Source organism: Prinia subflava, chromosome 5, assembly GCF_021018805.1.
Source record: "Prinia subflava isolate CZ2003 ecotype Zambia chromosome 5, Cam_Psub_1.2, whole genome shotgun sequence".
NCBI lineage: Eukaryota > Metazoa > Chordata > Aves > Passeriformes > Cisticolidae > Prinia > Prinia subflava.
Genome location: NC_086251.1, coordinates 338,077 through 352,413, shown reverse-complemented (window position 1 = coordinate 352,413; position 14,337 = coordinate 338,077). Strand labels below are relative to the sequence as shown.

Sequence of the window (14,337 nt, the reverse complement as noted above, 5' to 3'; positions counted from 1 at the left end):
GAGCAGGCCCTGTTGGAATGTCCTACATGGGGGGCCTGGAGCTGCCTCCCACCCACTTTGGCTTTGAGAATTCCCTGGAAAAGGGGTGCAATTCCCAGGCCTGCTCCCACGGGACTCAGTGGAGGGCCCGCAAGCCTCTGTTCCCCAAAATCAACCTGAAATTTGGGATTCACCTCAAACATCCCAGGACACCATGCCTCTAGGAAAGGTCCTGTTATCCAGGGGTGTGTCACCCCCATGGATGTGTGTGGTTGTAGAGACAGCCACGACACTCAGAGTGCTTTGGGAAAATCCCACAAGGCTTCAAGCACTGTTATCCAAAAGTCTCTCTGACCTTTTCTGTGCAGCCTCCCATGGGCAGCTCCACACAGCTCTGGCTCTTTCTCTCCTTCTTCTCTCTTCCTTCTGCAGTTCCAGCTGGCTCCTTCCTGTCCCCAGCACGGCCACCTAACCCTGGCTGTCCCCTGGACAAGCTCTGACCCTTCCTGTCCCCAGCACAGCCACCTAACCCTGCTGTCCCCTGGACAAGCTCTGACCCTTCCTGTCCCCAGCACGGCCACCTCACCCTGGCTGTCCCCTGGACAAGCTCTGACCCTTCCTGTCCCCAGCACGGCCACCTCACCCTGGCTGTCCCCTGGACAAGCTCTGACCCTTCCTGTCCCCAGCACGGCCACCTCACCCTGGCTGTCCCCTGGACAAGCTCTGACCCTTCCTGTCCCCAGCACGGCCACCTCACCCTGGCTGTCCCCTGGACAAGCTCTGACCCTTCCTGTCCCCAGCACGGCCACCTCACCCTGCCTGTCCCCTGGACAAGGTCTCCCCCTCTCTGTCCCTTGCCCTCCCTCCTGTCCCTCCCTCCTCACAGCAGGGCCAGCAGAGCCCAGCTGACCCCACCCACCCAATTCACCCTTTTATCACCCCCAGAGCTGGCAGGGCGAGGCTGTTAATTACTCCTGAGTAATTAACATAGCTGCAAGAGATCAGAGGCAAGACTGCCTTCAGCACTGTCTCCCCACAGATGTGTGGGCGCCTGGGGTCCAGCCCTTCCCTCAGAGCTGTCACTGGCTCTGGAAGCCGTGAGATCCCAGGGATATCGGGCTGGGATTGAGCATCCGCCTTGCCTCGGGCGCTGCGAGTCAGTTCAGCATCCTGAGCTTGCCGCGGCAGCTCGGGATGATTGGAATCCCTTCCCGAGGGGGGGCTTGGGGGGCGCTGGGAAGTGCTGACACCGCTGCCTGCCGTGAGGAGCCTTTTAAAAAGCAGGAGCTGCCTTTGGAGCGAGCGGGAAGGGGCTTGTCGGCTGTCGGCACGCTGCTGGGATCATGACGACGAGGAAAAGGGGGAATTTTCCGGGCGGGAGCAGCTCGGAGGAACGTTTGGCACTGCTGTGGCTGTGTGGGGATGGAGGTGACACCTCGCCTAGGTGGCCGTGGGCTGGGCTGTCACTCTCCAAGGGCACCGGTACCCCCAGGGAACTGCTGCGCCCAGGCTGTGGGTATCTCCAGGGAATTGGCGCCCTGCAGGGCTTGGTACCTTCCAGGGCTTTGTTATTCCTAGGAAATCTGTGCTCTCCCAGGAATCAGCACCCTCAGGACACTGCTACCCCTCTGGACACTGGGATCCCACCCAGGACATTGATACCCCCTGGATTTTGGGACAAAAACCCCCTGGATTTTTGATGCCCCCCCCCCCCCCCTCCACCGCAGGGCATCAGGACCCTCCCCAGCCCATCCATCCCCCCCAGGCCTGTCCGTGCCACATTCCCAGCGATCCCAACACCATCACCTCCCTCCCAGCCCCTTCCCGGCACCCGGAGCGGGGCCGGGCCACCCCCCGTGCCCTCCCCGTGCCCGCTCCGCTCTCAGCCCTCGCCGCGCCCCCTGCCCTTTGTCGGGGTTTTGCTGCTATTTTGGGATTTCCTCCGTTGTTGCGGCTCCTTTGTGCGGGGCCTCTCGCTCAGCAAACAGCTGGAGGATGTGGCAGGGGGTGCACATTTTCCACTTGAGGCGCGGCAGAACCCCGACCTCCTCGCCGGGGAGGCAGAAATCGAACAGCACGGCCGGGGCGGGAGCAGGGTCCCCATCCCGGGGTGATGGGTGGGTGCTGTGCCCCCCTCCCAGCTGGGAGCACCCCCAAATCCCAAAGCTGGGGTGGTGCTTGGCTCCAGCTCCCTGCCGGGATATGGATGGATTGGGAGATGCTGAAGGGGTGGGGGCTGTATCCCACCCCCACAGGGCACCATCCACTGGGTTTGGGGTGGCACCTCGGTCACTTCCAGCATTCCTGGAGCCTTCCTGGACAGGATTTATGGACAGCACGTTCCCGGGATGGGAACTGTGTCAGAAGGGTGTAGGGAAGCTCTGGGGGGACTTCCATGTGCCCCCTTCCTGCAGTTTAATTTCCACCCCTGGTGCTATGGAGCTGGATCGGGGCCCTGCTGCCCCCATCCCTGCTCCTGTGGGCTGGGAGGGGGACATTTGGTCATCTTTGTGTCACTTAGTGCACAAGTGGCAGCACTTGGTGGCCCAGCCTCACTCCGGGGCTGGTGACACCCCTATGGACAAAGATTTGGGAAAGTGGGAAGGGGGAAAGGGTTTTAATGGCAGCAACAGAGGAGATGGCTGGAGAATTCCGGAGGAGATAGCCAAAGAATTCCAGGAGATTTGGCCTGTGGAGCAGTGGGACAGGCTCAGTAGGCAGAGCCCTGGATGTCGTCGTAGTCACTGCCCTCAGAAAAGTCGGGATCCTCCAGGTGTTCCCCCGAGGGAGGGGATGGATCTGAGCAGCCTGCAGAAGCAGAGTCCGTCAGGAGGATTTGGGAATTCCAGGAACTCCCCGTGTCCCCCACCATCCCCAGGGCAGGATCCTTACCCGGATGTGAGGAGGGGTCTCCAGGGGGCTCCGTCTCCTGCACGTTCTCGTACCACTCCCCCGAGGAGGTGCTGGAGCTGCCATCGGGATTGGGATCTGCCGGAGCCGCAGGTAGCCAGGGCTGGGAGGGCACTGGGGCGGGCGCTGCTGGGGGAACTGGGAGGAACAGGGTCACTGCCTGCCATTTTCCACCCCTGCTCCCACTCCATGGGGTCCCATTCCCTGTTCCCATCCCTGGCATTGCTCTGTCCCTGCTCCCATCCCTGCTCCTCTCCCTGGGATTCCTAAACCCCCATTCCCTGCCCATCCCTGGGGTCTCCCCATCCCTGCTCCCACACTCCCCACCTGTGCCGTAGCCGTGGTCGGTGGCTGCCGGGTGCCACGGGGTGCCATGGGCAGGAGGGGGAATGCTGCCATTCCAATAGGGCTCCAGGAATGAGGATGAGGAGGAGCTAGAAGAGCTGCAGAGTGGGGGACCCGGCCTGGTTGGCTCTGTGGGGAAAAGGACATCAAATGTGGGAACAAGGATATTGGAAGAGGGGGTGGCCACCCTTCCATCCATGGGACAGACCCCCCGTCCCCCTTGTGGCATACCATCCTCTGGGAACGGCTCCATCCTGTCCTGGCTGGGTCTCAGAGGGAGAAGATCCTCCCTGGGATGGTGGCGCATGGAGTCTGTGGGAAGGGGAGAGGGGTGTGACCGTCCTGGGGGACAGGGATCGTGGGACAGGGTGTCAGGGATCCCAGAGGAGGTGGGATGCTCACTGTGGAAGGTGGACAGGGCGACGGGAGGCTTGCTGCTGAACTCGTAATATTCCGAGTCGGAATCAGAATCTTTGGAAATGGCTGTGACTGGATAGTCTGGGAGGGGGGTGACAAGGGAATGTGGCATCTGCCACCAGCCGGGACCTCTGGCCCCGCTGCCCCTGGGGGGGATCTGCCAGACCCACCTGATCCTTTGGGAATGTCCCTGTAGTCATTGGAGATCCCGGAGGGTGCGTTGGGGCTCTGGGAGCTGTGGGTCACCAGGACTGGCGTGGGTGTTCCCAGGGAGGACATGGCTGTGGGGACAGAGGGATACACCCACTCCATGGCTGAGCTGAGCCCGAAAAGTGGAGATCGTGTCCCCAATTCCGGATCCGGAATTCCTTACCGCTCCTCTTCCTCAGCCTCAGCAGGGCGGCAGGAAAGGCCAGCAGGGAGAGCAGGAGCAGTGCCGCCAGCACCAGGCACAGGACAAAGAGGAGACTGTCCAGGGCTGGTGGCCCCAAGGTCGGGGTCCCCTCCTTGGCTGGGACAGAGAACAGATACACATAAATCTTTCCTCCTGGGAATATTACCCTGATCCCAGGGAACAGCCGAGGGCTGGGACACTCACCATGCAGGACAGTGACATTCCCAGGCGTCACCTCCGCAGTGGGTGTCGTCGTTGTCTCCAAACCCTGGGAGCCTGGAAAGGGTGGGAACAGAAATGGGATGCTCGGGAGAGAGCAGGATGCAGACCATGCCCCAAATCCCGTCTGGAAGGCTCCGGTACCGTTGCAGATGACCCCGGCGGCCCAGGATTGGTAACACGGGGCGGATTTGTTGAAGGTCCAGTGGCACTGTGCCAGCGAGGGCTGCAGGCTCCCGCACTGGTACACCATCTTCCCGGGAAGCGTGTGTCCGAAGGCCGGCCGCCGCAGCGCGTCCCCGCAGCCCAGCGCCCGGCACAGCACCGTGGCCTCCGTCTGGTACCACGTGCTGTTGCACACCGTGCTCCAAGTGCCACGGAAAAACACCTCCACCCTGCCGGCGCACCCGTCCCGCCCTCCGGAGAGCCGCCACTCCTGGTGCTCTGCGGGGACAGCGCGGGGATGAGCGGGATCATTCCGGCATCCCCCCGGCTCCGGAATGTTCCGAACCCACCTGAGCAAACCACGCCGGCGTCCTCCTTGTGGCTGCAGTCGTGCTCCGGGGCGGCCGGGCATTCCCAGAGGTCCCGCTCGTGGCCCTGGCATCCCAGCTCGTCCCGGAGGATGGGGCCGTGCCCGCGGCCGAAGGCGGCGTTGCCGGGGGCTCTCACGGCGCGGCCGCACCGCAGCCGGCGGCACACGACGTCGGCGTCGGGGATGTCCCAGCCGTCGTCGCACACCGTCCCCCACGTCCCCTCCTGCTCCAGCTCCACCCGGCCCTCGCAGCGGCTCCGGCCGCCCACCAGCCGGACCGCTCTGGGAGCTGGGGGAGGCACCGGGAAGGGTGAGCTGGTGTTGTCCCAGAATCCCAAAAAGGGCAGGTGAGGATGGCCCTCGCCCTGCCGCACTCACCCGGTGTAGCTGAGGTGAGGTTCCTGGTGAGGTTCCCAGCTGGAGTGGTGGGAGGTCCCGTCGTTTCTGTGGGGAGAAAGGACAGGGGGATGAGGGGCTGAGTCCCCCAGGATTTGAGGTTTAGAGGGTTGCATCCCAAATCCTCCAACATGTGGCCAAGAGGATTCTCCCAGCTGTGAGCGGCACAGTGGGAATCCCCCTGGGCTCTGGCAACGTGGTCACGGAGCTGTTGCATCCCAGAAATCAATGCCTGTGTGCTCCAGGATGTTTCTCAGGGCTAAATCCTGGTGTGGGATCTGCTGGGAGAATTTGGCCTGAAATACAGGAATACTGGGACATGGCTCAGCACTGGAAGAGCTGAAATTTGGAATCCCATCCTGTATCCATGTTGTTCCACCTTCTGGTTCATCCCTGTGGACACAAAGGGGCTGGACCTGCCTGTACCCACCTGCCTACACCCATTCCAGAGCCACGGGTGAGTGGATGATCCAGTTATCCCTAAAAATGCCCCATTTGGCTCCTCCATGGGGAAGGATTCAGCCCCAGAAGTGAGGCATCCAGGGTGGGATGCGTGGGTGGGAATCCCGGGAAGAGACACCAGAGCTGGTGGGGTGGGGATTGGAGTTCAAATGTTCAAGGGAAAAGCCAGGGATGAGGGGAGAAGACGGGAATGAGCTGCTCCAGGTGGGAACGGAGGTGTGAGAAGGGCGGAAATGGGGTGATGGGCCCGTTCCCCGACTGATTTGAGGCCTTGAAGCGGCTCCTGGCAGACATTTTGGCAGCCAAACCATCTCAAATCCTGACAGGACGGGGGGGACAGGTGGCATCGCATCCCAAAACTATCCAGGGGGTACATGAGAGACAGGATGAGCTTCAGGCCCTGAGTGTCACCCCATTCCCAAAGGGATTGTAGGTGGGATGGCTCCGAGAGCACCTTTAGGGGATTTGGGTCCTTTTTTAGAGGTTCCCAGGGTGCTTTTGGGGGGATCCAAGGAGGCCTTAACCCTCGTGAGAATCCCCAAGCCTTAGGATACCCTTTTAGGGGATCCCTTTCCCTCCATCCCAGTGGGTTGAGGGGCAGCATCCTCCACCACTGACACCCCTGTTGGGGACCCCCCAGGACCCCCAGTGCTCCCCATCCCAGGGAGGTGGCAGGTCCCCAGCCCCCAAATCTGTGGCTCCACCACCCCAAGGTCCCAAGAGAGCGACGGCAAGGGGACAGTGACGTACCTTGTGCAGGTGCCACGGCAGAGAGAGCCACCAGGAGCAGGCACAGCTCCCCCATCCTGTCAGCGGGGCAGCCCCATGGAATTCAGGGCTCTGGGATTCCGGGGAGTCCCTCTCTCAGCAGCCTGGGGACATGGCCTGGCCGTGTCCCCGCGCCCCGGCAGCTCCGGGAGTGTGGCGGAGGGCAGGAAGCCGACTCAGTGCTGCAGGGTGGAGGAGGGTGATGGGCTGGCTCCATCCTGCACCGCTAGGGAGGAAACAGGGTTTGGGGGACCCCGGAGACCCTCTGGGGCACGGGAGCCTCATGGATGGGGTGCTCCCACCCCGGGGGACACAGATGTGGCGGAGCCATCATCGTCTGCAGCTTGTTTGTGCCCCCAGGTCGTGGATTTGGGGTGGTGGCATGGGGGACTCGGGGTCTCGCGAGCTGCAGGACATCTGTGGGGTGATGAAGAGCCAGGAGCTCCCCTCTTCTCCCTGGTTTTTGGAATCAATCTTACCTGCAGCTCCACGTCCTGAGCGTCTTCCCACACGCAGGATCACCCTAGGACCCTCCAGGAATATCAGGTGAGGGGTAAGGCTGGAATTTCCATGAAGGGAGAGGTGGGGCATCCCAGGAGTGAGGGCTGGGATCCAGCTGAACACCTGGGGACCCAGGATGTTGGGAAGGGGGGGGTCGGGATTCCAGCCACCCCATCTCAGCAGGGGTTTGGGAAGTTTGGGGAAGCTGGGAGCAGGGTGATGGGGTGGGGGATCTCCCAGGCTGTCTTGGGATTGCTGGGACTTACCGAGAAGCTGAAGGAGTGGCGATGCCCATGGCACCCCTAAATAAAGGGAGGTGCTTGGGAATGTCGAGGACCAGGCAGGGGGAGGACATGCAGCACCAGGGTGGTGTTGGGGTTGGAAAGGTGGAGGAGGAGGATGGCAGGAGAGGGAGGAAGGAGATCCCTTATCCCAAGGTGACCCCAGCTGGGCCACGGCCAGGCCCAGCCCTGGATCCAACCCCGTGACCAGCTCCCATGTGGAGCCAAGGTCAAGGGCACGTGCCCATTCCCAGGAGCCTGGCACTGCCACGGGGGCAGGGTGGAACCCGGTGTCAGGATCAGGGGAGACGGCACGGAGGGGAATCCCAATTGGGTTTTTTTTAAATACTTTATTTTTGTAACAACGTCAGAATTAAAAATTTTCCATAAATACCAGCCCCTGGCAGCCCCTTCCCGGGCGTTCCCGATAAAAAATGTGTACAAAACGGATGCGTGGCCGGGGTGAAGGTGGGGGGGACACAGGATCCTCCCCGGGGTCAGACCACAGGAATCATCACCACCATCATCATCACCACTATGAACACCATGTCGCAATGAGACCCAAAGCAGTAAGGGCAGCCCAAATTCCTCCCCGGTGCCGCCGGGATCCAGCCCCTGTAAGGACAGGGCTGGGAGAGGCCCCCCTCACCCTCTGTGAGCACCTTGGGGTGGTCCGAGGAGGCCACCAGTGGTCCCCGGCACATCCCGCTGGGAAGGGGGGTCGGTGTCCCCCCAGCACGGCACGGGGAGGAGGTCGGGCCCTTACTGGTTTGCCCGGGAATTGGGGGGTCCGGGAGTGGCCCCCTCGGGGTCAGGAGCTGCCGCGGATCCTCTCCATGTAGCTCCGGAGCTCCTCGGGGTCCCGCAGCCCCATGTCCTCGCACACCCAGCGGATGTCATCCTCGCTGGCCACCAGGATGGACTGGACGTGGGGGGCGGCCGGGGGCGGCTCCTCGGGGACGCGGGGGGGACCGAAGGTGACAAACTCCACCCGCTTCCTGCGGCCGCCTCCCGGAGCCGATCCCTCCTTGCGGGGCGGCGGCGCTCCCGGGGCCGGGGAGCCAGGGGGAGCCCCGTCCTCAGCGGAGCCCGGGGGGCCCCCGCAGCCGCAGGGGTGGCCCGGGGATGCCGGGGGTTCCGGCTGCCGGCGATCCAGCTGCGGCCGATCCAGCTGCTGCCGATCCAGCTGCCGGCTCAGCTCCTCCTGGTCGGTGCCCAGCCACACCCAGTTGTGGGGTTGTGGGGCTGAGGGGGCCCCGCCCGGCTCGGGCAGCTCCTTCTGCTGGTACCGGAGCACGAAGAAGATGCAGTTGACGAGGAAGATGAAGATGGCGAGGCAGAAGACTCCCAGGAGCACATACATCCCAATTTCCAGGTCGGTCACCCGCTCTGGGGCCTTCACCATCTCCTCCTCCTCCTCCTCCTCTTCCTCCTCCTCTTCCATGCCGGCACGGTTATGTCTGTAGCCTTCCTCCTCATCCTCCTCCGAGGAAGACCCCTGGAGCTTGGTGGCCGCCGGCCCCACGCCCGCGGGGTCCCTCCGTCCCACGGTCACCGCTTCCCCGGACATGGCGCCCTCGGCCCGCGGGAAGGGCCGGGCGCTCCCGGCAGAGGGGGTCCCCACCTCCGAGGGGATCCCCACCTCCAGCCAGGCGCTGCCGGTGGCCAGGGCGGCCGCGCGGTGCCGACCGCGCCGGCACGGATCCGGGGGGTGCAGGCTGAGCTGGAGCAGGGCTCCCCGGCCCGGCCCCTCGGCCACCACCCACGGGTGGGCGGCGGGGACCCCGGGGGAGCCCCCGACGCTGGCGACGGCGCGGTCGAGGGACGTCACGGTCAAGGCCACGTCGTGCCACCCGTAGAGCTCCAGCGGGGCCAGCGTGCGGTCGGAGAAGGACAACCAGATGGACAGCGTCGCTTCCTGGCGGGGTGACAAGAGGGATGGCAGGGGTTTGGGGGACACCGGGGACAGTGGGGTGACCCCCGCGCCCGTCTCACCTGCTTGAGGGCCCGGAGTGTGGGCGTCCCCAGGGCGGTGGCGGTGACCACGCCGGGATGATCTGGCTGTGTCCGCAGGGATAGGGAGAGCCCAGCCACCACCTGGGTGTGGAGCTCTGTCACTGTCACCTTCTCCTCGGAAACCACCAGCGTCTGCTCCCCCAGGATGGAGTTGGAGAGTGGGGAGCGCACCTGGAAGCAGCTTGTGAGTCCCCCAACATTCCTCACGGCCACTGTTTGCTCTTCCCATCCTGTGCCAGCCCCTCCAGCCCCTCAGTTCCCTCCCTCCCTGTATCCTGCCCAGCTCCCACTGAGATCATTTCCAGCCCCCCAGCGGCATCCCTGCAACCTTCCCACACCCCCAAATCTCCCCAGGATCTCCCCCAATTCCCCACAGACAACCCCCGTTTACCTCGACAGAGGTGACTCCAGGCTCTCGGCCCACCACAACGGCCCCCGCTTCCAGTGAGGCCACACGGGGGTCCTGGACATGGGTCCGGGCAGCCACCAGGTGGGTGACATCCAGGAGCCACTCAGGGCCGGGCAGGTAGGACAGGTGACGGCCACCATCCAGGGGGTGAGCCACAAAGTGTGCCAGGACACGGAGCCCCGTGCGCTGGAACTGGGGCCGGCAGCCCCGCGCCCGCCGCTCCGGCTCCTCTGCGGCGTCCTCGGACTCCACCACGGCACTGGGGACAGGGACAGGGCGACAAAGGTCCCAGGATGGGGTGACAAGGGATTCCCCAGGGGCAGGGGAACAGGGATTTCAGGGTGAGGAGAACCCTGGGACACAGGAGCATGTTGGGGGCTCCCTGATGCATCCCCACCCGGCAGGTCTCAGCCTCATTCCCGTCTCCCCCTTTTCCCACCATCCCATTCTGTAGGCCTCACCTGTCAGGCCCCTCGGGCAGTCTCCAGCCCCGGAGCTGCTCCAGGATGGGATCTCCCAGCTGGACACGGAGCGGGAGCAGCGGAGCCCACACAGAGAAGCTCAGCTCTGCCCGCAGCCGGCGCACCCAGAAATCCACACGGGCCCCCCGCGCCCCTCGGCTCTCCTTGCCCCCCACGAACACCAGGTCGCAGGAATCCGACACCTGTGAGGGCAGGAATGGGGTGGAAAGGGTGGAATTCCACAGGAATCTCCCAGGGTGAGGCGGGATAACGAGGGGAGAGCAGGACTCACCTGCAGCACCTGCTTGTCAGCAGATTCACACCCCACAGGATCCGTGAGCTCGGACACTCCACCTCCTGCTTCCACAGCCACCAGTTTCACCGGGACAACGCGGGGGATCCCGGTCAGTGGCGCCGTGTTCAGGATCTCCAGCTCCTGGGAGCACAGTGGGGTAAGGGGGCGCTTCCCACGGCTCTGAGGGCTGGAACGGGACGGGGACACCCACCTGCACCAGCGGGACGAGAGCACGGATGTCCCGCTCCGACACCTGGATCTCCCAGACCAGTTTGTCCTTCTGCGCCTCGGGATCCTGGCCGGGGTACTCCACCTGCCACGTGAGGGGCCGCGCCGGCGCCAGCCCCACCGTCCCGTTTTCCACCGCCACATCCACGTGCAGGAACGCGGCCGGCTCGGACGCCCTGCGGCACCACGCCGGGATCAGGGTGGCACAGCCTGGGATGGGGGTACTGGGATATTGGGATTTCCCTACCTGGAGCTGTCAGGGATGGCGGGGATGTCCCCGAGCCGCCGGCACGTCACCACGGCTGTGGAGTGCTTGGAACTGCGGGAACGCTCCAGGTGCACGCTCCAGGTGCTGGGAATTGTGGAATGGGCAGAGACCACCTGCAGGCCCTTCTTGGCTTTGATCCTGCGGGGACACACAGTGTCACATGGTGTCAAAAGGTGTCACACAGAGTCATACAACGCCACACAGTGTTAAACAGTGTCACACAATGTCAGGTGGTGTCAGACAGTGTCCCACAGTGTCACTCACAATCACAGGGTGTCACTCACTGTCACACAGTGTCACATGGTGTCACTCACAGTCATACAATGTCACACGGTGTCATTCACAGTCAGAATGGCATCAGATGGTGTCACACAATATCACAAAATGTCCCACAGTGTCAGTCACTGTCAGAATGGTGTCGCACAATGTCACTGACAGTCACACAATGTCACACTGGCACACAATGCCACACAGTATCAGATCCGGACAGTTTGTATCAGATGGTGTCACATGGTGTCAGTCACACTGTCACACAATGTCACTCACTGCACAAGGTGTCAAATGCTGTCACATACTGCCACAAAATGTCAGAGACTGCCACACAGTGCCACTCACGGTCACACACTCCTCCCACAGAGTCCCACAGAGTCCCACAGTGTCCCTGCTGTCCCCGCTCTCACCTCAGGGTCAGGCTGTCGGCAGTGAAGTTGTGGTGCAGGGCGATGGTGGCCGTGAAGCGCTGCCCGGGCCGTAGGGGGACATTGGGGACACGCAGCAGCACCTTCTCGTCCAGCCGCACCTCCTGCCGCCGCTCCGGCTCTCCTGCCCGCAGCTCCAGCATTCCCAGGAATCTGGGAGCCTCCTGCTCCTGACCCCCGCACTCCCCAACACTGTAGCGCAGCTCAGCCAGTTCTGGCCGCTCCAGAGGCTCCGAGGGGTTGGAATCCCGCCGGCGGCTCCGGTGGGAATGGAGGGATCCCAGGGAGAACCAGCGTGGAGGGATCTCCAGCTCCACCACGCACACGCCCAGTGGGGCCTGCAGGGGAGAAGGGGATTAGGCTGGGGGGGAGCTGTGGGTCCCCAGGGTCCCCAGCGTGGCACTGACCTGCAGGTGACATGTTCCTCGGGCCACCCGCCCACGGTGGTGAGCGTGGAGGGTGACACAGGGGAGATCCCGAGCTCTGGAGTGATCCCAATCCCTTGAAGAATCCCGGTTCCCAGGGTGGTCCTGCTGCTCATGGTGGTCCTGGTCCTTGTGGTGGTCCCGGTCCTTGGGGTGGATCCCAGGGTGGTGCCGGCCTTTGGGGTGATCCCGCACTCCACGGTGGTCCCGCTGCTCTGGGTGCTCCTGGTCCCTGGGGTCACGATCCCCAGGGTTATCCCGGACCCCAGGATGGTCCTGCTCCCTGGGATGATCCCAGTCCCTGGGGTGACCCTGACCCTCAGGGTGGTCCCGGACCTCAGGGTGATCCCAGACCCCAGGGTGGTCCCAGTCCTTCGGATGATCCTGGGTCCCGGCGTGATCCCGTTTCCCAGGCATCCAGTCAGGCCCATACAGATGGAAGAGGACACGGGCCACGGGCTCAGCATGGGACACAGAGCTCTCCAGGGACACGGCGCGGACAGCCCAAGCTGCTGAGCCAGGGGGGCTCTCCATGGGCACCTCCTGTAAGGACACCAGGATGGTGGCAGGGGCTGGGACACCCTGGGGTGGCCCAGGGGACACGGGAGTCCCGGTTACCTGTCGGATGCTGAATGGGGGGTAGGTGGCCTGGACCAGGGGCTGGGATCCAGCACGAAGCAGCAGGAACGTTTCGGAGCGGGTGTGCAGGGAAGAGTTGGGGGCCACGTCCTGATCCACCCTCTGCAGCCTGTAGGACTCGGGCACCCCAAGGACCTCCAGCTCCACTGGCAGGAACACGGGATCCGGGGGCTCCCCGTCACCCCTCACTGCAAGGACAAGGATGTGTCACATCCCACAGGGACACGGTGGGAACGGGGTGCACAGGGGTGCCACCTTTGTGGCAGCACGCAGGGCGACCCCTCGCCTGGGCCACCGTGTTCTGAGGTCACCCCTGGCATGGCTGCCCTATCCCAGGATTATCCCATCCCTGCACCAGGACTGGGTGTCCCCTCGGTTCCCCCAGTCCCGGCTGTTCCCTGTGGGAATGCATTCCCCAGTGGGGAGAAGGTTGGAACCATGTCATCAGGGTGGGATCCAGGCTCATGGTGCCCTGATCAAAGGGATGCCTCATCCCAGGGAGCAGATCCCACCTGGAGCCCGGGTAGGGCTTCCTCAGGGCCGGGAATGGATCCCACCTGGGCGACAGGCGTGCGGGGAGAGGCGAGGCAGATCCCGGGATCCGGGGGGAGTCCCTCGGGCCGCGGGTTCCCGTGAGGATTGGGAGGAGATTCCCCCCTCGAGTTCCCCGCGGATCCCGCGTTCCCCGGGTGACCCCCTCGGGATCCCCAGCGGCGGACGCGGCACGAATCCCCCGGAATGGGGGACGCGGATCCCGGGGAACGCGGGGAAGGAGGAGGAGGGGGTGAGGTCGCCCCGGCTCCCGGGATCCCGGCGGAACGGAGGGACCCCGAACGTGGGGAAAGGGAGGAATGGACCCGGATTGCGGGACCACGCGGGAGCGGATCCCGGCAGGACGGCGGGAGGGGTGCGGGTCGGGGTCGGTGCCGGTGCCCGGTGCCAGCTGCCGTTGCCGATGCCATTCCCGGTGCTGTTCCCACTTACCGGGGGCGCAGAGCAGGGCGGCGGCCAGCAGCGCCAGCCGGGGCGCCGGGGCCATGGCCGGTCCGTCCGCCGATGCCGCCGGTGCCGGTGCCTCCCGTCGCTCCGCCTGTGCCTCCCGTCCCTCCGCCCCCGCGCCCAGACAATGGGGCCGGGGCGGGACCGGCACCGGCGCCGCCTCGTCCCGCTAGGTCCTAGAGCCCGGCAGTGCCCGATGCTCCGGCTCCTGCTCCGCAGCCCGAGCCACATCCCATTCCCCATTCCCAACCCTGATCCCTCTCCTGCTCTTCATTCCCCGCCCTGCTCCTCATTCCCATCCTCACCCCAATTCCTCATTACCGTCCCTGCTCCCCATCCTCGCCCTCGTCCCACTCCCCATCTCTGCTCCTCATCCTCTTCCTCATCCCCATCCCAATCCCTGCTCCTCATCCCATTCCCATCCCCACCCAGCACCGGACACCCCAGGCCACACGGAGACCCCGGGAGCAGGGCGGGAGGGCGGGAATTCTTCCCCCAGTTGCCATCCATCTTTCCCTGTTCCACCAGGGATACTGGCGATATGGGAAGGACAAGGACACCCATGGCCAGGGGCACGGGGAGAGCGGGAATCACAGCAGGAACAGCTGGAGGGCAGTGGGACCCTAGCTAGGATAAACCACCCTCCTTCTCCTCCTCTTCCTCTTCCTCCCTTCTCACCCCAAATGGACTGG

At 64.1% G+C, this 14,337-nt stretch overlaps 2 protein-coding genes across 4 annotated transcripts; both read right to left on the bottom strand.

The window, feature by feature from the left end:
• Nucleotides 1-2,590: 2,590 nt before the first annotated feature.
• On the bottom strand, nt 2,591-7,079 carry CD6 (CD6 molecule). 3 transcript variants are annotated; one of them, XM_063397262.1, is made up of 12 exons: nt 6,408-7,074; nt 5,178-5,243; nt 4,780-5,088; nt 4,409-4,708; nt 4,250-4,321; nt 4,025-4,162; nt 3,822-3,932; nt 3,637-3,732; nt 3,466-3,546; nt 3,217-3,363; nt 2,872-3,027; nt 2,591-2,787 (listed from the first exon to the last, which is right to left on the bottom strand). In XM_063397262.1, exons 1-12 carry the CDS (start codon nt 6,460-6,462, stop codon nt 2,690-2,692), a joined length of 1,629 nt encoding a protein of 542 aa, XP_063253332.1. In that variant the 5' UTR covers nt 6,463-7,074; the 3' UTR covers nt 2,591-2,689. The 3 variants fall into 3 exon arrangements, with proteins under 3 accessions (XP_063253332.1, XP_063253330.1, XP_063253331.1); XM_063397260.1 differs by having other exon boundaries at nt 2,591-3,027; nt 6,408-7,079; XM_063397261.1 differs by lacking the exon at nt 3,637-3,732 and having other exon boundaries at nt 2,591-3,027; nt 6,408-7,078.
• Nucleotides 7,080-7,537: 458 nt separating this feature from the next.
• On the bottom strand, nt 7,538-13,903 carry TMEM132A (transmembrane protein 132A). The gene is given in 12 exon segments (XM_063397450.1): nt 7,538-9,125; nt 9,203-9,394; nt 9,615-9,891; nt 10,094-10,296; nt 10,386-10,529; nt 10,600-10,792; nt 10,864-11,022; nt 11,565-11,920; nt 11,990-12,550; nt 12,626-12,834; nt 13,631-13,693; nt 13,696-13,903. Coding segments are annotated over 12 exon segments (3,657 nt in total). The 5' UTR covers nt 13,889-13,903; the 3' UTR covers nt 7,538-8,018.
• Nucleotides 13,904-14,337: the final 434 nt, after the last annotated feature.

What these genes read in the sequence shown, in the direction of transcription:
- CD6 (XM_063397260.1), bottom strand. Translation starts at nt 6,462, where the DNA reads ATGGGGGAGCTGTGCCTGCTCCTGGTGGCTCTCTCTGCCGTGGCACCT. An exon ending in TGCCGTGGCACCTGCACAAG is followed by an intron (nt 5,244 to 6,407) that starts GTACGTCACTGT and finishes TTCTCCCCACAG; the next exon opens with AAACGACGGGACCTCCCACC. An exon ending in CGCCGGCGTGGTTTGCTCAG is followed by an intron (nt 4,709 to 4,779) that starts GTGGGTTCGGAA and finishes CTGTCCCCGCAG; the next exon opens with AGCACCAGGAGTGGCGGCTC.